Below are 20,336 nucleotides of genomic sequence, written 5' to 3'. Positions count from 1 at the left end.
AACTGCTCCATAATTTGTGTTGTAGTCTTGTAGACGAAATGATATGAATCATCAAAATGTTTGATTAAAACCCCATTTGCCAAGAATTATTCCTAAAACTATTAAGTTAAGGCAAAGGTCCATTTCATTAATAATTATTCTAAAGAAGTTAGTTGTATATATAGTATATATATAGACTATGGTGTTAATTATGACTGAATATATTAGTGCTCACATAAAGCATCTTATTAGAATATCTTAGATTGCTTAAATAATTATTAACCACGTAATAAATAAATCTCATGTAACACTATCAATTGGAGAATAATGGAGAGAGACAATTAACCATAATGACTTGAAGACACTTGGCTTCACCTAACATTCAATTTCCTAGACGAGGCCACTATTTACATTCTCTTTACCTAACTTTCAGAACTACATTAAACCAAATTGACATGTAAAAAACCTAATTTTATATTTTCAACATGTCTATTTACCATTGGCCACTTTATTACTTAAATGAAAACGATGTCATAAAAAATATTAGTAGACCCTAACTTGAAATTTAAAATTTAATCGATCATTTAAAAATCAAAATCATTCGACGCAATTACTACAAGATTTTTATGTTTTAACCAAACATTTATGACGTAATCTACCATCGCGCGTAATCGTATAGTGATAACTGATAAGATAAAAGGTCTTATCCGTTAAAAAAGGAAAGGGAAGCCTTTTTTAGATCTTCTTTTTTGTCGCCACGTGTAATTAATATCTAATCGAACGGCTGTCAGGTGAAATCTATGGGCAAATCTGTGGACTCAAATACTCATTAACATAACTATGGGTCCTCTCAGAAAACGGTGCCGTTTTGCGGAAGCTTGCGTGCTGAATGACACAGAGACTAAGAAAACGATAATAAACTGCAAAATGATTCAAAAGATTTTAATCGAAAGCAAACAAAAATTCTCTGACAATCAGAAAACAAAAAAAAATCAGAACAACTCTTATCTTCTTCACGAGACTGACTAAACAATCATAGATTTTTCCGTTTTTTGGGTTTCGTCTGGTGTTACTCTCTCCTTCTGGTTAGTTCTTTTTTTCCGAATTCTTACAAATTATTGCGGTTTCATTAAGATGAATTATGATTTGGATCACCATCCGTTGTTTTTGTGTCCGGTTTTGATTCTTAGGTCTAATCGCGTTTCATGTTTTTTTTTTGTGTTCTTCTGGGTTTGATAATTTTATAGTTGAAGTTTTATGAAATTTGATTTCAATTGCAAATAATGATGATTTGTTTAGTAAGTTGATAAATTGACAAAGAATCTGGCTTTGGTTTTTGTTTGCTTCTAAGAAAATTAGGAACTAATTCTTCAATTTACCTGGAAAGCAAAACATATCAGATTCTCTAAAAAGTAGTTTTGTAATAAGCTTTTTTGGTGATGGATCTGTCGGCAATCAGAAAGATTCTTCCTTTGAAATAAATGATTCATATTATTTTTCCTATAAATAGATTCAAAACGGTTAATAAGATTTTGCTAAATCTACCTAATTTCTAAATCACATTGATCTTGAATTGAATTCTCAGTCTCTTGTCTTATCTTTAGAGTTATGGTGAAATAATGGCAGCAGCTGAAGCAAGAGCAGTGTGGCAAAGAACAGTTAATCGTTGCTTTGTCCAAGAAGACGCTAAAAGAGCTCCCAAGTTAACTTATTGCCAATCATCTTCATCCTCAACTGCTTCTTCAACTAAGCAAGTGGAAGTTTCTGGTTCTTCTCCTCGAGTTTCTGTTGAACCACGGACTCAATCATCTTGTGCAGGTTTCATGCCTCTTCCTCGAAACCCGAATTTCCCTGATCTGTTACCCCACAACACCAGACTGTGGAGTCATCCTCATCATCAGTTTCAGGTGAATAAGAAGCAGCCATTGGAGGATGAGGTTAACAATCAAGGTGTATCTGAGAAGAAGTCTGAATTGGGAGCTGGAGAGAAACAAGGAAAGTCTTTTAATTCCGAAAGCTTTCAAGAGTTTATAGAGTTGATGGAGACAAGGGAGAGTTATGGTTCAACTGGGTATGATGAGTCCTCTGAGAAAAAGTTAAGTGAGCTCTCTTTTGATCCTAGCTCGCCGTGGAATCTTCTCTCGAGTGAGAAAGCTGCACCGTGGTGGCGAACTACGGATAAAGACGAGTTAGCTTCCTTGGTTGCACAAAGATCTCTAGACTATGTTGAGAATTGTGATTTACCAACACCGCAGAAGATGAAACGATCTTATTATGGTAGTCCACGTGGTTTTGATTCTGATGGATTGAGAGACTACTCTGTCTCTGGCCAAACCATCAAGGGTACAAGCAAAGGAAGCAGCTGCAAGAACAGACCCGAGGCTTCATCTGAGTCTGATTTAAGCAAATCCGAGCTTCTAGAAGCACTGAGGCGTTCGCAAACGCGGGCTAGGGAAGCGGAGAATATGGCTAAAGAAGCTTATGCAGAGAAAGAGCACTTGGTGAAGATATTGTTGAAGCAAGCCGCAGAGCTTTTTGGGTATAAGCAATGGTTACAACTGCTTCAGCTAGAAGCACTTTACCTCCAAATCAAGAACAAGGAGATTGACAATAAGAACAACGACGATCCAGGGGTTTCCATCCCTTGTTGGAGCAATGGCAAAGCAAGAAAAGAGGGGAGAAAGAGAAGAAGCAAAAGGGGTAAACCGAATGGAGCAAAGTACGCGGTTGGTTTAGCATTGGGGATGAGTCTTGTTGGTGCTGGTTTGCTTCTTGGATGGACTGTTGGATGGATGCAGATGCTATCGTTCTAGTTTAAAGAGAAGAAAAGAGACAAAACTTCATCTTTTTTCTCATTGAACAGCTTGATGATGTTGAAATGAGTTAAAAGATTGGCTTCGAATCAGCTTTTGGATTTCGTTAAGGAGAGAATGTAAATTGTTGTAAGAATTTTGTTAATATTGTGTTTACTAGTTTGATCTTTTCCTTCAAAAATCATATGAAATTATCTTCTTTAATGTGTAAGTAAGTATCTTTCATGTTCATGTAATATCTGCATATATTAACTACTGTACAGTGTATATGATCTTTCTTTCATGTTCCTAGAGCTTCGATTTCTTGAAAATTTAAAATACTTAGTAATTTTTTACTGCTGGAAGCAGAATGAGAAAGAGAAAGATATACAGTATATATATTTTTTAATTACGGCAAAGGTGATTATAATGGGCCGAATTGCGAACATTTGGGCCCAGTAACCCGACCCGACCGGAGATGATCTTTAATTTCGTTTCAGGTGAGAAAATGGTTTACTCAGGAGCAACTATCAATCGAATCAGACATTGACGAGGAGCTTTGGTCGTAATCCGAGGAAGAGATTAAAATCGGAAAGTGCGAAAATGCCGGTCATGGAGAAATTGAGGATGTTCGTGGCGCAGGAACCAGTTGTGGCTGCTTCTTGCTTAATCGGCGGTGTTGGTATGAACCCTAATCTCAATCTTAATTCCTCACCGATCGATCGCATTCTCTTTCTTAGAAAAGGATTTGCTTTGGGATTTATCTAGTTTCTGGAATTCCTCTTTGAATCTATAGAGCTAGTTTGCTCGATTGTAATTTGAGAATATAGAGAAATGCCTGATCCAAATCTCTCTATTCGGAATCGTCATTTCTTTGGGTTGTCAAAGAGAGTGTATTTTAAGGAGTTGAAATTAAGCTTAATTTGGAACCATGTCTTCCATTATCTCCATGTATAAGTAGCAAAAGATTATGTCTTTCTTGAACATTAGCAAAAGGCAATTGTGTTAATATACATTTGCTGATGGATTCTCTTCATCTTGTAGGACTATTTTTGCCTGCGGTTGTGAGGCCTATTCTAGACTCTCTCGAGGCTTCCAAACAAGTTAAAGCTCCTCCACTTACCGATGTATGTATTAGAATATATTTATCTCTGTGGAAATTCCTTTTGCTGCTAAAATCGTCATCTATTTCCTATCTAATGAAATGTCTCTGATGTGGGAACTCTGCATGATAGTTGTTCTTAGTATCCGTGTAGGCGAATGTTTGGACGTTTCTTTTTTTTGCTATGTGATGTAGCCTATACATCATCTCGATGTTTTGTTCCTCCTGCGTCTTCTTGTGATTTGAGAGTTCCATCTTTGGTTCATCCATGCCTTAAAAATCTATGCTTTTCATCATTGGACGAGTGTCATGATCACATTTTGTTACTGCCAAAAATGGATTGGGCATAAAAGAGACTAGTTAGTTATCACATTGCTTAGTTATCCAACGCTTTCCTATATACTCTTTACAGGCAAACAAAGGCGTCAAGTATTAACTCAGATCCAATTTGCTTTTGCAGGTGATTGCTGGTGTCACAGGGAAGAAACAGAGTTAAAACAAGCAATGACTTCCCCTGTTTTCTTACATTCAGATGATCCCTATTCCTTTTTTGTCTTTTACTCTCTCTATTCACAATGAATAAGCCAGACTCATTTGTTTGTTATGAAACTTAATATAAAGGCATGTGTGTACACTCACTTTTGTTCATCACTTGATCAGATGTATTCATTTCTTAACAACAAATGAAAAAAGCTTGAAACTTTTCTTGCCATGGCTCATGAGTCTTAACAACATTATATATGCATATCACACAGATATTAAATTACAGTAAAATTGCTAATCTTACATACACTCTTAATAGCTCTTTTTCATCATCTTGATCCCTCAATAGATAGATAGATAATGCATATTGAAAACAGGCTTAAACACTTCCACTTCTCATCTTCTTGTTCTTCCATGGCATTGCTAGCTTCAATCCCTTGCATAAACTTCCCTGCATTTCCCCAACCAAACCCGTTTCAGCGAAAGACAAGACTTGGGAAGATGAAGAAGTTATGAAGAAGGAGCGGAGAAACACAAATACTTTACCCAAAAGTGAGATCCTTTAACAGAACCACCACCATGGTAACTCCCTGATCTGTTAAACTTCATGATCTTCATGTTGTTCTCGTTGATATTATCTCCTGCTCTCTGATTCTCCGACAGAAAGACATAATTACCCCTCACAACAACATCCCCTCTCCCTTTCCTCCTCAAGAACCTCAAGAGCCCATGTTTCCTCTCGGGCAAGGGCATTTGCGTGAACTCACCAGGAAGGAGCAAACGAGGTGGCAAATCAAGACACTTGGGGTAAGAAAGAGGACGAAGAGGGTGCTTGGGCTTGCCTGGTTGGTCTTCCCAACAAAACGGAACAGAGGCAAGAGTGTGAATCGGAGAAGCAAACACACGTGGACTCGCAGGCGATGAAGTGTACAACAACGATCTTGACTTTGCAGCTAACACAAGTGCAAGCTTCGCCTTCTCTTCTTCCTTGTCTCCTCTCATTTTTATGTCTTCTCTGTTTCTTTCTTTCTTCTTCTTCAGCTTAGTCTTAGGCAGTTTCTTTTTAGGTAGTGGGAGAGTGAAGAAAAAAAAGACAATGCATTAAATATATCTCAAATCATTTGTGATTATTAATGATCCAACGGTGGTTTTTTACTGTTGACTAGATAGACAACCATTCATAAAAGTCAATACTCTTTTGTTATTAGAGGAAATTTGACTGACCACGTCACCAAATAATAGAATCATTCACCAACTAAACTGTTATTATTTGTTCTTACTATTCAAAGAATACATTGTCACTAAAGTTCAAACAGTGTTATTCTATAAGGGATGGTATTTTTACATTTTAAAGCTTCACTATTTACTATAGAGGTGAAAATAAATAAATATCACCCAACTGCTCAAGAGGTAATGTAATAGTAGTACAAGCAGAAGCAACACGTGACATAGCCACGCGCACCTAAACCACGTGAGGCACGTGAACTTAAAATGGCTGAAGGATTTTGCGCTTTGTAAACTTGAGAAAAGAGGCGCGTGAGAGACTGTTATTTGAACCATCTCTTTTTCTATTTGGTCTTCTTAACCATTTTTTTTTCTAATCAATGGTATGTATGTGATTAACATTAAATCATTTTGTATTCATGCAACTGATATACTCTACTACATTGAAGAAATTCTTGTGATCTCATCAAATTATACGAATTAAAATTAAGGAATTATGAAGCTGACGTGAAAATTATCTGCCGACAAATGACTTTATTATGATTAACGATTTTAAAGAAAGCTCAAAGTGGACCCAAAACCAAAATGTAGTTTGATCAGTAAAACATTCCCACCGACACCGAGCTTATGATTTCTTCTCAAGCTTAGTGTGTTCTCGCAAGTCTTAAGATTATAATGATGATTAATTTAGTTTAGGAAAAATTATTAAAATATGATGAAAGTGGTCTTAGGTGAGGGTTTTTGCAATAATAAAAAAGTCAAAATGTTCAATAAGACGTCCATAATAATAATCAAAAAAAGGGAGGTGGGTCTTTTGTTACGCGAAACACAAGATTAAGGGAGCAGGTTCTTTTGTGAGTTGTGACAAAACAAAATAAAAAGGGAGCAGGTTAACTCCATTTGTCTTCTTACATATTAATTATTCATTTAACAAGTATATTATCATACTAATATTATTTGATCAACTTTATTAAACATGTGTATTGCATTGACACTTTTTCTTTTATAGGTCTTTTATTGGGTTAATTAGTCAACTGACTATAAATAAGAAGGTTAGAAGAAATTTTATACAGTAAAAATGTTATGGCCTCAGTATTTGGGCCTACTACTACCATGTTAATCGTCGATCTTATTAGGCCCACACAAAATCTTAACATTAGAAAAATATGACCTTTTTTAAGTTATTGCTAACACATCATTCATTAGTCATGACGACGAAAGCCACGTCGGAAAAGCAAACACTTTACATAAACGACGTCGTTTGAAACCTAATACGATATACTCGTATATAATAACTGTATATTTTATAGTCTTTATGTTAAACAAGTAAATAACAAACCCACCTAACGCCAAAAAAAAAACCAAAAAAAAAAAAACCACCTAACTCTCGGACTTGGTGAGACTTGAGAGAGTCTCCAAGAAAGTAAGAAATCAACAACTTGATAGTTAAACGTGAACTGTCCTCTGATCTGATTCAAGATTTACGATCGTACCTTTATCACCCAACAACGACTTCGACCTCATTTTCTTGACCTCATCACTCGGATATATGAATAACTTCTTTGCCATTTTACAGAACTCACTGCAACATTCAAGAGAGTTTGTCAACAAAACACAATTGTTAAGAACTCGAGAGAGAGCTTTAAGCTGAAGAAAGAGATTGAGAGAAACTTACTTCCATGGATCATCTCCTACAAGCATCCTATCTCCTTCATCGTCTGTAAACACGATAGCCCATTTGTCTTTAGGACTAAGTTCTCCTTCAATCTCAAACATTTTCTCTAGCTCTTTTATTAGTTCATCGTATGATCTCAACAATGTTAAATCAACCGCGCGTCCAACCGCTGTTCCTTGCATTTGCACCTTAAAAGGAACAAACAGAAACAAAGTGGTGAATTTGAGAAATAACAAAAATTTGTAAGTTATTGAGTTTCTCTAGTAAAAAGAGTAATGGTTTGTTTTACCTTGATTCGGCTTCTTGTGGATGTTTGTTGTTTCTGCTCTTTTGGTGAGTTTGAAGAGTTAGGATCTTGACACTTGGTGGTAGAATCAGATATATTTGAATCCACACTTATTAGCTGCTTGTCATGAGGAATTGTAGCAGAAGCAGGCTTGCTCGTGAGATCGAATCCGAATAACCTACAACTACTTGTGACCGGAGCCTCGGTTATCTTGCATTGTAATCCACTTGAAAACACTGATTTGTTTGAGTTTCTCTCGGTTGCTGGATCTTGAAACAACAGTTTGACCGATGGATTAGACTCGTGGCTCTGCGAGAAACTACTCAAGAAACTAGAAGCTACAGGACTCCCTGTGATTTCTGCAAGGCAGGACAGAAGAATGATATGATATATCATCTCTAGAGAATGATTCATTAGAGAGATAATCTTGAATCAAGTATCAGAGATCTTGCTTGCAATACATCAAACTTAGTTAACTCTTAGAACCGGTTTCAGTAATTACTAAAAGAGTTGATTGTTTTTGAAGATACCTGAGATTGGTCTGGACCGTTTGGACTTTGATTGTTGTTGAGTAGGGGTTGGTGTAAGCGCGGATGGTGAGAAAGGCTCGATCTCCCACGGTGAGACCTTGTTTGGTCTCTGTATAGAAGATGGCTCGTCCCATTGGATCTAAACATATGAAGAAGAGATTTTACAGAAAGTATGCAACAAGAATGATATGATATATATCATCTCTAGAAAATGATTCCAATTCACTAAACCTGCAATGACCTCCATTTGGAAGCTGGCCATTGAGAAGATAGATCTCCACTGCCAATAATGGTACCTGTAAATCTGAAGAAGAAACCATTCTAAAATTTCAGACAACAACATTCAAGAGAGGACTCATAAAAAAAAAATCAACAAGTGAACAAAGCAAAAAATGAGAAACTACATTCTCTCAGGAGACTCTTCTCCTTCGAATCTCATCCTATACCGCATACCGAGAGAAAACCCGTTCTTCATCGCCATCATATACTTGTTCACACTAATTATAAACTGGCTTATCCTGAACAAAAAACAGACAATGTCAAGCTTAAAGCCCTTCCACTAGCAACCTATACAAGATGGAGAAAGTTTAAAACTTAACCTTGGTTTATAGAAGACAACAAATATAGTTGTTGTGGTAACAGCATGAGAAGCTGTAGCAAGAACTCCCAAACGCATACTCTGACTCGAAATAACGGATGCGGGCATCGTGCTTTGCTGCTTAGCTAAACGCCTCACACCAACCCGTAAATCCCCGGTTTCACCCCTTAAAAACAACATGAGAAGATTACTTGTTAACCACCCCATGAAGTAAAACCCGAAAGTAAAGACACAAGATCTTTAGCTACCTCAAGAACACAAATGCATCTCCAGCTACAAGTCTTTTCGAGGTTACAAATGTACTCCAACCGGTTGTAAGTAAATGCCTCCTCGGTTGCCCTATCCAAATAAGACAAAACTTAATAGACTCTTAAAAGAAGCTTTCAGAGACTCTCTTAAAGATTCTGTTACCTCTAAATATATGCTTAAACCTCCATTCATAGCCGTGAAGATCTCTAGCTACAAGTTCTTGAGTCGGTGTAGGTTGTGTCATATCCTAAGTATTGAAAATCAAAAATCAAAACATAAAGTGACAAATTCAGCTAAGAAAGGCCCAAACTCTGTAAAATGAAGATGGAAAGATAAAAGCATTTACAAGTGAAGGTAAACACTCAGTGGCGTGTTTACGAAGAACAGAGAATCCACCATGTGTGCTTGTATCTGAAGCTGTTAGAATCTTCACAAAAGAATCAACCGTTGGTTTAGCTGGTTCTACTAAAGGTGGGTCAAGACTTGTTGGTTCACTTTGCTGCATAATAAAATACACACAAAATCTAAATCAAATTCACTGAATTTATCACATTAATTCAAGATTCTTTAAACTTACATCTTCTTCTGGTTGTAATGTGATCTGAGCGTAAACCTCATCGGTCTCATGTTCTGCTTTTAACGTAACACTAAGAACACGACAAAGTATCTTTGGAGGAAGATTAAACACTGGTATCTCTTGATCAACAACTCCTTGATTAGTCGAAGCAACCAACTGCCAAAAGACAAACATTCAAATCTTAAAACTTGAGAAAGACAAAACAAGGAATAATCTTAAGAGTTTGGATTCTTTACTTGTTCCATGTGACCTTGAGGGAAGTAGAAAACTCTTTCACCATAACGAGGAACTTCCACAAGTGGCCCTGCACAAGCTTTCCATAGCTCCGTGTACAATTCATCATCATTAGACCCTAAATTCCAACCAACAGCTATCAATTTCAACCAAAGTTGCAAAATTTGAAGCTTTATAATAGAAATTATAAGTGGCTCTAAGCTTGTTTGGCTCATGATTAGAGTTAAAAATGTTGACTTTTTCCCAAGAGAAAAAGAAAATTCAAAACTTGAGAAAATTGAAGTCAAAATTTGAACTCACCTGATGTTCTGAAATCAGCTTCCACATTCGCCATCGAAGAAACCAAAAAAAATCCAAGCTTTACAGAAGAAAACAAACACTAACAGGAAACTAAAATCGAAATCATCAAGCTCAAAGCATTATTAACCCATCAAAGAAGAAGAGTCATGAAAGAAGGGTAAGAAGAAAAGGTAAGTAAAGAGCTGAAAAACTCTCGTTTCTTTAACGACGAGACACGACGGTTATGTCTGTATTCATTACACAACATCAAAATTCATTAATACAAAGGCACTCTTTGTGATAAAGAAGAATTGATTAAAATATTTCTCTTTTTTTTTTTCCGGGTTTTCTCTTAAAGCTTTTTCAGTTTCAGTTACGAAACCGCTCCTTCTCTTCCTCCTCTCTATGCCTTTTTGTCTTCCTTCTCATCTTTCAAACTACGTGTCGTTTGTCCATTACCTCACAAACGTCTTGCTGTTTTTCCTTTCCTTTGAAGTATTTAAACAAACGTATGGTCAATTATTGTGAGAACGAATGTGGACCGTTAAAATTAAAGACAACGGTTTTGAGTAGTAGTAAATGTTATGTACTTAAGACTATAGTTAGGTCTCATCCTTCATATGTCTTATCAATTTTTTTCATTCAATAGGCAAAAATAGTTTCTTACCATAATAAGGCGTGTGAAACCAAAAAGAAATTGATGTTTATAAATTGTTCCTTGATGAGTCTCGTTAGATTTGACGATGCCGTTACTTTCTAGCTTGTGTCTGGAACGTGGCAGGCAAACGTGTTGGCTCGTGAATGTACCAGCAGAGATTTTTCCAATCCATCGAACGTTATTGTTCTAGGGCTTTGGAAAGCGTGCGAGATATTTTCTTGTTTTTCTATTTATTTTCACGTGTTAATTTAATTATAACTCAGTTTCGAGTCGATATTTGATCTTCTGTTATATCTATACTTGGGAAATTTTAACTTAAGTTATGTTGGTTAACTATATTATACACTTGACGGAAATAAATCGCTGCAAAAGGAAACTAATTTACTAAGAACTCTGAATAGTATTATTGTGTGTTTGTATCCTGATACGAATCTACATTTTACTCAAGTTGTAAATACTTCAACGCAAAAAGGTAGTTATACAGATAATTAACGTGATTTTAAAATTCGGTAAAGAGAAAACGAACAATAAAAAGTAGAGGACCGTTTGCTTCAAATTGTTGGTTGCGAATATGATCATTTCTTAAAGTGAATGGAAACGCACGGATGGGAATATAAACATTATAGTATTAGTTTTCTATTCTTAATTGCTTCATTAGTGATACACTGGAATTTTCATTTCACAATATTTTTCTATTACTTTTGTTTTAATTGTTACTTTTTGTATATAGTTAATCACTCGTTTAGTCATAAATCATAATCGCCACATCAGTAAATGAGAATAACGAATATTCGTATTGTAGATATGCATGTCTCAACTAATATAGATATCGTCATCGAATTGTTTTTTTTTTTTTGGAAGTGTGGGAGAATGATGTCATGATCGAATATACAGACTAAATAAAACGAAGAAATGTATGGTTATTGCATTGGTGTTTAATAATTAATATAGCTGCAGTAAAGAGAATCAAATGGTTGGCTTAAGTTAACAACACATTCAAGAAAAGAAGATTTGATTCCAACGGCGTATCTACTATCTTGATTACTATTGCACAAATTTATTATCTTTCTACTTAAGAATACTGACTTTTTATATATTTTAAACCGATTTACTGGTTGATTGGACATTACATGGTTTCTTCCACTATTCGTTTTCTATTAGTAAAATTTTATTAGGTTTTTCACTTGTTGGTGGAGGGAGTCAAAGCAATGACACTGTATTCTGTATTAGGTATAGGTGAAATATAAAAATTTAAAAATAATTTAGTACATTCATATAATAATGGTTTTGTATATATTTAATTTTCCCAAATTATCTCATTCATTTTTTTGTCGTAATTATCTCATTCATTTTAATATGCGAAAAATGACCCTTTGGTCCAGGAATCTCAAAAACACTAAACTCATGGACTTTGCTATTAAAAGATAGATCAAAACAAGATTGAAATTCGGATTAGTTATAATATGATTATCTTTGTAAACCATCTGTGCAACGGATCCAATCCATTTATTCGGTTACGATTTAGAGATTAGATTCCATCTATTCTAAAATGCTACTTGTCAATTTACAATTCATAGGAATGCGTTTGGATTCACGCTTTCTTGTTATGGTTTCAGTTTTCAAAAACTATTAAAATAAAACTATATAAAGATAAATACAGCAATAAGATATATATTGGTTATCTTTTTTTTTTTTTTTTTGAGCAACGGATATATATTGGTTATCAAACTTGAATAATGAATGGTTAAATTTTTTTTATTATTATAGGGTGGTGTTAATGTTGAGTAAGGATCCACTTAAAACATATTATAGCAAACTAAAACATCACGTGGACAATAGCTACATCATTTGGCAAGTTCCGACCAAATATGTTGTCGCAGAAAATAATGAAATGCAAGGATTTTAAAAGAGTAATTAGTACGAGGAGACATATGCACGTCTAAAGAGTAAAGACAGTACTCTCTAGCTCTGTCTTCCTTGTCGCTTAATTTCTAGAAATAAAATGCAAATTTTTGGATGCACATGAAGTGTGATCTCACGTACATGCGGCAAGAAATCACGTATATAAGCGATATTAACTATCATTCACTTGTACAACAAATTAATATTAATGGATAATGATACATCAGTTTTAGATATGAGTTTCTTATGGATATACTAAAACATATGGAATATCAAATTTCACATAAACAAATGATGATACATCACTAGAAGAAAATTTCACATAAACAATTAAAAAATATATTTTATCCTGTTTCATTTTTATTAATCATCTAACATTTGAAATCTGATTGCATAGTAAACATGTGTTCCAATATCAATTAGCATCCATTCAAATCCCATTATAAAAACAACATTTAAATCCTCTAAATTAAAGTGTATCATTGAATGGGAATTTCGTATCAAACTCGTCCGTACAACTCCAGCGATACGTGTTATACATCTTGGAGAATCTGTTTGAGATCCATTCTACCGAATAAAAATAGTTCGTACCATTTTCCTACCTATATAATTTACCAATTCAACGGGTCATATATATAATTCATTATTATCGGGAAAAATGAAAATATAATTTTGTTTTATTTTCTCATTCCATGATTGCTCTCTTTTGTGAAATTAACATATATTTGTAGGAAGTGGTGGATGTATAATTATTTTGTTAAATAAGGAAAGGATTCCTAGTACTTGTTTGTGTTTATTTATTACCTTTTTCCAATTTTATTCAAATAAAGGCACCTCACATGTTTGACAAAGGATTGGTCAAGTTTTCATAAAATACTTGGGGGAAAACATTTAAAACTAATCAAAGAAGAAAGCACTCCATTTTTGTTTGTTCTTTCTAATGTGTGATATGGTAGTCGTACATCGTAATGTCTTAATAATCTAACGTGAGTAGACTCGCTAACAAGATGAATCTGATTCTAACAAATCGTTCAACTCGAAACAGATGACTTATGATACATATGAAGTATAATTTTGGAGAAACTGAATTCTGCTATCGAAAACGTTTACCATCTTATATAAAAAAGAAAAAAGAAAAGTACACTCTAACTAGGTCTCTAATTATTGACAACTGTGTTTGAGTGGGTTCACTGAGTTTGAATCTACTTTAAGCCAAATCCACACATACATAAACATAAATTTATACCAAAGTTCAAAAAGAGTCGAAACAAGAAAGTTACGATATATTAACAATGGTTGGTCCACTATAATTTCATTTTCTTATATTATAAAACGAGGGGACCATATGATAAATCACATGATCATATCATATGACACCATCTCTCTCTCTCTTTCTCTCAATGCCAGGACCATGATGGGTCTCAATCTCTATCTCTCCCCATCTCCATTATTTCCCCTTACCCATAACATGTCTCTCATATACAATCTATATCATACAGATAAATAAGATAAATAAAAATGGATACAAAATATGAAGACGAAAACATGACAATCATTGATATCGCCAACGTGCGAGGGCCATATTAGATGGTCACTAGACAATATACCAGCCGAATTTATAATGTTTTGTTATAAAGATTTTATGAATAGTATAAAGTTAAAAAACGTAAGAGTGGTGAGTATGAAATATAGATTACTTACAAGACTTTTGTCGACATCAAATGTTTTCCTACAATAATGATTGCTAGGAAGTGAAAAATAAAAAAAAAGTGCGATTTGTATAACTGGTGGCCTAAGACAAACAAAAAAACTACCATTTTCTCCCTCCTTTATTCATGTGTTGTCAATGACGATATTGTTAATTAAGAATTAGGCAAGAGTTTAGTGGTCATAGGTCCATATGATTAGCACCAACAATCACCTCCTAACCTCTTGTTCCCCATTTCTTCTCTCTCTCTCTCTCTCTCTCTCTCTCTCTCTCTCTCTCTCTCTCTCTCTCTCTCTCTCTCTCTCTCTCTCTCTCTCTCTCTCTCTCTCTTTCACAATTTTGTATCGACAGTACACTCCACTTCTCAACTTGAAAGATTAAATTAAAATTTAAAGCACGGAGTTAAATAAAAACAAATTTCTTAATCAAGGAAGAGATGTTGGCCCCAAAAAAAATGATAATGAAAAATTGACTTGATTAGATATATGGGTCAAACTTCGATTACAGGCCCACGTCGAAACTAGTTCTCCAAATCGAGAAGTTTATGAAACATGCTTGGCTTTCTCCATCTTTAATAACAACCAAAACCATGATGAATCCATGACCAACAGACATTACGACAAAATGCACATAAACACATAGTACCACCATACAGAGATGAACAACATGCTTTGCTTTTAAAGGGAAATCAAGACAAACCCCCCATTTAAATGCGAAAATCAAAAATAAGAAATCCAAGTTTTGGTGGAAGATGATGGATGCTCTTCTCTAATCTAACTTGCACATGCTATGAAACTCCCGATTTTAGGACAAAAATATGCATTTATGACTTGACCACTTGTTCTTCGCAGACGCAATGCAATCCAGTGATGTTGTGTTTCCCTTCTTCTTTCCCCTTTTTTCTCCTGCCAAAAACAGTTTATAATCACCATCAAGATTGATTCCTGAATACGAATCTGAAACCATTCTTCAAGTCAATACAAACACTTTACCTTCAAGCAATTCCACAGTTGTAAGCATTGCAGAGCTGGATCAAAGCTGTTTGGTTTGCTTGTTCAAGATTCTCACCAATTATCTGTGGGTACCTACCAGGAGAAGCAGAAGAAAGCCTCGAAACAGAAGCGACCAAGAACTGTTTTGGGTCCTTGATGTCTTTCAGAGGATCCTCTTCTTTTTTCCCAGCATTGTGGAGTTTCACAAATGCAGCTGTGTATCCAACATTCTCTGAGATTTCTGGCATTTCAGGTTCATCAAGTACCCTTTCTTGCTCAGGCCTGGAAACAAGCGTCACTATGCTATCAAGCATCTTCCCCCAGAGTTTAGCAGCTGATGGATCCAGGAGAGCCGGAGTCTCACATATGAGTCTAGTTGCAGCAACTGCCGTTAACTTGACCTCCATACTCCCCATGATCAGTTTCAGGTTCGGAATCCAGAAATGCTCCACGATAGCAGTGATGATGTTTGGCTGAACAGTATTCATAGTCTCCACTAGATAAGCCTGTCCATGCTTCACCAAGAAAAGCGACATGAATATTACTAGCGACTTCTGGAACTTGACTGTCTTTTTGTTTTGAACGCGTGTGAATAGAGCACTCCATACACCTTTCATGTAAGGTGCAATCACACTGTAGTCCAGATTCTCAATAATCGTGTTAAGGATATAAAAGCCTTGCTCATCCGTGCTAGGAGATGCAACCAGCTTTTCAAATATCCCCAGAACTTGACTCAACCGATTCTCTTGAGTAACCTCATGAGGTGCTTTCTGCAGAAAAGCTTGAAGCAGGCGCACAAGAGCTGGAACATTGCCACTTCTCTTCCATGACTCAGGCGAGAGGAGCAGCAAGAAGATCTGCATGTAGTTTGGTGAGAGAGTTGGTCTATTTAACTCAACAAGCTGAGCCAGCAACTGAAACCCATAAGGCAAGAACTCTGTGATATCATTCGCCAAAATCATCTGGAGGCTTGGGAAAAGACTCGTTTCAAATGCAGATATAAGAGAAATATCACGTTCACATGCCCGTCGAACAAGTACAGCCACAGACTCAAAGAGATAGTGGTTAAATATAGGATTTTTAGGATTTTTGCAAACTTCACTGAGAATAGAGGTCAATCCCCCGATGCAAGGTCCAGCAACCTCAGCACTGATATCAGCAACACCAAGGACCCGCATTATACACTTCATCAGATATTGATTCTCCTCTGATTCTGGGAATTTCAGCGCATCAAACAGGTTTGTCATCAACTGCAGCAAAAAGGGACTTAAATCACCAGCAGCATACCTATTACCCCTTGCGCCTTCCTCCTTCACTAGCAAGAGCTTCTCTATGCAGCTAGCAGCATAAGAGTGGACCACGTTCGACTCTGCTTTAAGGAAACGGACCAACTCTGGGAACAACTGCATTGCAAAGGGCTTTGGTATATGACTACGAAACATAGTTAAGAACTTCAAGGACCCTGCCTTTAGCATTGGAAAGCTGTTGACATCGCGGCTTTGCAGCTCCGGGAGAATAATGTTTGCAAAGAAGTTTTGAACATCAATGAGATCTGTAGACACAGATGCACCCCCTGCCTTCTTAGTAGATAGAGAGACAACCAAGTAAATTGCACAATCCTTATCTTTCCAGTTTGCCGACGGGTTTGCTGAAAATGAACTCAAGAGCCTCTGTATCTCAAGAGAAACTACTTCTGTCACTTGTGTTTTGTAGTTTGTGGCAAGGCCTTTGAGTAGCTCACAAGCTATTCTCCTTCTAGTGTCCACATCACTTCCTTCCATATCTCTACGGATAAACTCAATATAGTTCATCTCGAAAATTTCTTCATCTTCCACCCTCAAAGAAACATTAGGAATCACAATACTTTGGCAAATTTCCTTGATAACATTGTCCCCCGCAAACAAAGCATGGTGAACACTTGTGCTCACAGAGGTCAAGAACTTGATTGCTGTAGTAGCTAGTTGATCTCTGCTAGGAGACTTTGACACATCCCGGAGCAATGTCCAGACAACTGATGCAAACTCATTCAAAAAGCCTTGAAACTCTTCTTCGTTTTTCTCAATATAATGATTGATATTCTCGCAAATAGCAGCGCGAAGATCATCAACAAGTGTTAACCCCTCCTCTGTGCTTTCCAAGGCGGGATAATTTGAAGATAGATACTTCTTAAACTCTCCCATCCACTCCTTCATATGATCCTCGAAAAACTCCGGTAAGTCCTGAAAGTTCAAAGAGTAAAATATTGTACAGCACAGCCTTTGGGACTCGAAGAGAGGCTTCAGGATCGGAGGTGAACCACCAGAGCTCGCAGCAGAATCAATCAACGAAGACGTTTTCAGGAATATTTCAGTCAAAGGAGCAGCAAAATTATCCAGGCAATACTTCAAATCAACAAACAGAGCATCGGTTCTATACTCATAACTAAACTTTTTGAAAATCGAACTAGCGGTCCCAAGAATACCATTGACGGACACATAATCGCCAGCGAGAGCAGCGTTTTGAAGGTTGGCGATAAGCTCAGGAAGCAAAGCAGGCCAAGCTTTGGGGAAATCGTGCTTACCAATGACGGTTAGGGCTTCACTCAACTGGCTCTGGATACGAGGAGAAGCAGAGAGCATAAGAGAGACGATGAGTGTCTTGATCTGCTCCTTCTCAGAATCTACGATCGGTGAGATACCAGAATCACCAGCAGGATGCCATCGCGAACGGAGATGGTTCTTAAAGTTGACAGCAGCGGCGTGACGCGTCTGTTCATCGATTGCTGGCTCAGCCACCAAACGGAGAACGGCTAGGCCGTAGTTAGCCTGATCAGCAGCATCCGAGAGTGCTCTCTCAGCCGTTCGACGAGGCTCCGGTATCGGAGAGAGCGTGTTAAGAAAACATTGCGAAAGGAACACTAGAGTCTCCCGATTCCACTCCATCTTTCTTAGAAAACAACAGAGAATAGGATCGAATCCGAGCTGTTCGATTAAGGTTTCGCCGGGAGAGATGAAGCAGAATGGACCGCGAAGAGAGACGAGAGAGTGGCGATTTTAGGGTTTCTGATTTTTTCAAAAGAGGGAAACGGAGAAGCTTTTTTATTTCAAAGAGATTTACTTTTAGAAAACGGAAAATTCCCCGATGAACGAGCCGGGTTATCGGGTTTTTGGTTATACCCGATAGAGTAAGTCGGTTAAATGGGCTATTGCTCTTTTCTATAAGCCCATAAATATAATGAGCTTTTACTCTTTCCTATAAAATATAAACCCATAACTCTAAGATCAATTAATGCTTTTGTTTTTAATCAAATAGCATTGACATTAATAGGGTAGGTAGTCTATGGTTTCCGAGCAAGAATTTCTGTCGGTAGAATTTCTAGTTTCAAGTCTGTCGGTGCATTTATAATTATACCAACCATATAAATCATCTATTTACGTGTTACTAAAATAAATTATCGAACAAAAAAACAGAATCTCGTAACTAAAACGTGTTGTGAAGTTGTGTACGTGAAAATTCGTGTAGTGAACCTAAAAAGAGAGCAAGTCTGAAATAAGAAATGTCGACGTATTCTTTCTTCAAACGTGTCCCAAAGCCGTCAACGTCTGTGACGCTGGTCCAAACGCATCACGTTCGTTTGTCTACAAAACTACAAATATATAAAAAAGGGTTTGCAAACAAGAAAATGAGTTTCTTAATTAGTCAAATAGTTATTGCTTTGATGACGTATTTTTCTGTTTTGTGCTTGATTTTGATGTTAAAGCCAGACGAGTCATACTAATATTCAATTGCACATGAATTTCTCACCTCGAACTAAATTTTGTTGCCAAGTAACTCAGCTTGTTTTCTTATTGTATCATTTGGTATTTTGGCTAACCAAACCCACTAGTTAAGTTAGCGTTAGCATTTGTCACACGTGAGACGTGTGAGATTATGATAAACAAAGAAAGCCACGTGGCGCATGATGTATTTTTGCCGTACTTTTGAATATAAAGGTTAAAAATGTCGACCTCATGTGGCCCATTGAAGCCCACGAAAAACGCGTGATATATAAAGAAGAATAGAAGATGAGTTGCGTAAACAAAGCGACTTATTTAGCCCCTTTGTTCCTAACCGAATTTTCCCAAGTAACACCACTTTGCAACATTAGTTTTACACATATTGGTAGCTTTCGAAGAAAACATACGTTGAATGACAAAATATATAGTACATATTAACATATATATACTCCCACGGTTCCTTTATACAAATATGTTTTAGAAAAACAAACTTGTTTTAAGATTTTATGCATGTTTTTCTATGTAGTTTTTAAAGTATAGTTTTCGAGAAAATATAGAGGTATATAAATGAACGGTAACACTTTTTTTAATAAGAAATAGTGATACAATATAAATTTTAGTACCTATATTATGAATTCACAATAGAGTCGGTTTTGTTAACTCGTTTTTATTTTTGGCTTATTTTCCCTACATTTTGTTGATAATCATTCAAGTTATATATCCTTTACACTTCTCAACTTATAAATGGATAGACGCGTTTATAATTGAGAAAAAGAATGCGAAATTGATAAGCTGCTCAAATCTTCTACAACTTTTCATCTACGAAATGGTTAGACGCGTTTTTCGTTAGAATAGAGAAAGAGAATGCGAAATTGCGAGGACAAAAGAAGTGAAACACGACAAATCATTTTTGCAATTTACGTTTTCAAAAGGCATATGAGACAGGAGAAGTTATTGTCTGCAATAAAGACCACCGTAGTCACGAGTGTCTCCACTTGACCCCACATTTTCCCTATCATTCGCTCTCTGCCATTCGATTATTGAGCCCTACTCTTATCCGTTATTGTTTTTTTATTCTCGTTGCATAATCTCACTAATGTATATATAACACTCGTTTGAATTTTGTTAAAACTATTTTGTTTTATTTTATATAAAATTACCGAAATTCAATCTACAAATTCAAATTTAAATTAGGTTCTCTACATATCTTAAAAAGATAAATAAGTGAAATTCATAATGATAAAGCCAATTTTGTTTTGTAACTATTATTAGCTTCTTTTTTCTTTTTTTTGAAGCAATGTATCTAATCTATT

At 36.0% G+C, this 20,336-nt stretch overlaps 5 protein-coding genes and 2 long non-coding RNA genes across 11 annotated transcripts; 4 read left to right on the top strand and 3 right to left on the bottom strand.

Annotated features, from left to right (window-relative positions):
• The first annotated feature begins 828 nt into the window (after window positions 1-828).
• AT2G46550 (uncharacterized protein) lies at window positions 829-3,095 on the top strand. Of its 3 annotated transcripts, NM_001202834.1 has the most exons (3): window positions 829-1,064; window positions 1,584-1,797; window positions 1,881-3,067. In NM_001202834.1, exon 3 carries the CDS (start codon window positions 2,019-2,021, stop codon window positions 2,790-2,792), a length of 774 nt encoding a protein of 257 aa, NP_001189763.1. In that variant the 5' UTR covers window positions 829-1,064; window positions 1,584-1,797; window positions 1,881-2,018; the 3' UTR covers window positions 2,793-3,067. The 3 variants fall into 3 exon arrangements, with proteins under 3 accessions (NP_001189763.1, NP_566080.1, NP_001324891.1); NM_130220.3 differs by having other exon boundaries at window positions 850-1,064; window positions 1,584-3,095; NM_001337201.1 differs by having other exon boundaries at window positions 883-1,064; window positions 1,606-3,067.
• Window positions 3,096-3,218: 123 nt separating this feature from the next.
• AT2G46540 (fiber) lies at window positions 3,219-4,584 on the top strand. The gene is made up of 3 exons (NM_130219.3): window positions 3,219-3,453; window positions 3,816-3,898; window positions 4,334-4,584. The coding sequence occupies exons 1-3, from the start codon at window positions 3,375-3,377 to the stop codon at window positions 4,367-4,369; spliced, it is 198 nt and encodes a 65-aa protein (NP_566079.1). The 5' UTR covers window positions 3,219-3,374; the 3' UTR covers window positions 4,370-4,584.
• AT2G46535 (uncharacterized protein) lies at window positions 4,559-5,543 on the bottom strand. Its single transcript, NM_180126.4, has 2 exons — window positions 4,903-5,543; window positions 4,559-4,807 (listed from the first exon to the last, which is right to left on the bottom strand). Exons 1-2 carry the CDS (start codon window positions 5,356-5,358, stop codon window positions 4,736-4,738), a joined length of 528 nt encoding a protein of 175 aa, NP_850457.1. The 5' UTR covers window positions 5,359-5,543; the 3' UTR covers window positions 4,559-4,735.
• A 1,026-nt stretch (window positions 5,544-6,569) lies between these two features.
• On the bottom strand, window positions 6,570-10,424 carry ARF11 (auxin response factor 11; the record flags this gene model as incomplete). Of its 3 annotated transcripts, none has more annotated exons than NM_130218.5 (13): window positions 6,570-7,162; window positions 7,256-7,443; window positions 7,545-7,900; window positions 8,072-8,210; window positions 8,303-8,375; window positions 8,476-8,589; window positions 8,671-8,835; window positions 8,918-9,008; window positions 9,081-9,165; window positions 9,265-9,417; window positions 9,496-9,651; window positions 9,732-9,847; window positions 10,030-10,424. In NM_130218.5, the coding sequence occupies 13 exons, from the start codon at window positions 10,061-10,063 to the stop codon at window positions 7,027-7,029; spliced, it is 1,806 nt and encodes a 601-aa protein (NP_182176.2). In that variant the 3' UTR covers window positions 6,570-7,026. The 3 variants fall into 3 exon arrangements, with proteins under 3 accessions (NP_182176.2, NP_973701.1, NP_001031548.1); NM_201972.1 differs by having other exon boundaries at window positions 6,725-7,162; window positions 9,265-9,412; window positions 10,030-10,373; NM_001036471.1 differs by lacking the exon at window positions 10,030-10,424 and having other exon boundaries at window positions 6,725-7,162; window positions 9,732-9,944.
• Window positions 10,425-13,795: 3,371 nt separating this feature from the next.
• Window positions 13,796-14,147, top strand: AT2G09730. Its single transcript, NR_140591.1, has one exon. It is a non-coding gene; the product is annotated as an other RNA (long non-coding RNA).
• A 535-nt stretch (window positions 14,148-14,682) lies between these two features.
• AT2G46520 (cellular apoptosis susceptibility protein, putative / importin-alpha re-exporter) lies at window positions 14,683-18,643 on the bottom strand. Its single transcript, NM_130217.4, has 2 exons — window positions 15,269-18,643; window positions 14,683-15,181 (listed from the first exon to the last, which is right to left on the bottom strand). The coding sequence occupies exon 1, from the start codon at window positions 18,187-18,189 to the stop codon at window positions 15,271-15,273; it is 2,919 nt and encodes a 972-aa protein (NP_182175.1). The 5' UTR covers window positions 18,190-18,643; the 3' UTR covers window positions 14,683-15,181; window positions 15,269-15,270.
• Window positions 18,644-19,882: 1,239 nt separating this feature from the next.
• AT2G09725 lies at window positions 19,883-20,088 on the top strand. Its single transcript, NR_140590.1, has one exon. It is a non-coding gene; the product is annotated as an other RNA (long non-coding RNA).
• Window positions 20,089-20,336: the final 248 nt, after the last annotated feature.

Source organism: Arabidopsis thaliana, chromosome 2, assembly GCF_000001735.4.
Source record: "Arabidopsis thaliana chromosome 2, partial sequence".
In the NCBI taxonomy this organism is placed as follows: Eukaryota; Viridiplantae; Streptophyta; class Magnoliopsida; order Brassicales; family Brassicaceae; genus Arabidopsis; species Arabidopsis thaliana.
The sequence above is the reverse complement of the archived record's forward strand: the minus strand, read 5'-3'. Positions and strand labels throughout refer to the sequence as shown.

Coding starts and splice junctions, on each gene's coding strand:
- AT2G46550 (NM_130220.3), top strand. CDS start 1,599: ATGGCAGCAGCTGAAGCAAGAGCAGTGTGGCAAAGAACAGTTAATCGT.
- AT2G46540 (NM_130219.3), top strand. CDS start 3,375: ATGCCGGTCATGGAGAAATTGAGGATGTTCGTGGCGCAGGAACCAGTT. Junction 3,454..3,815: donor TTGCTTAATCGGCGGTGTTG/GTATGAACCCTA, acceptor TTCATCTTGTAG/GACTATTTTTGCCTGCGGTT. Junction 3,899..4,333: donor AAGCTCCTCCACTTACCGAT/GTATGTATTAGA, acceptor TTGCTTTTGCAG/GTGATTGCTGGTGTCACAGG.
- AT2G46520 (NM_130217.4), bottom strand. CDS start 18,189: ATGGAGTGGAATCGGGAGACTCTAGTGTTCCTTTCGCAATGTTTTCTT.
- AT2G46535 (NM_180126.4), bottom strand. CDS start 5,358: ATGAGAGGAGACAAGGAAGAAGAGAAGGCGAAGCTTGCACTTGTGTTA. Junction 4,808..4,902: donor TTAAAGGATCTCACTTTTGG/GTAAAGTATTTG, acceptor GGGGAAATGCAG/GGAAGTTTATGCAAGGGATT.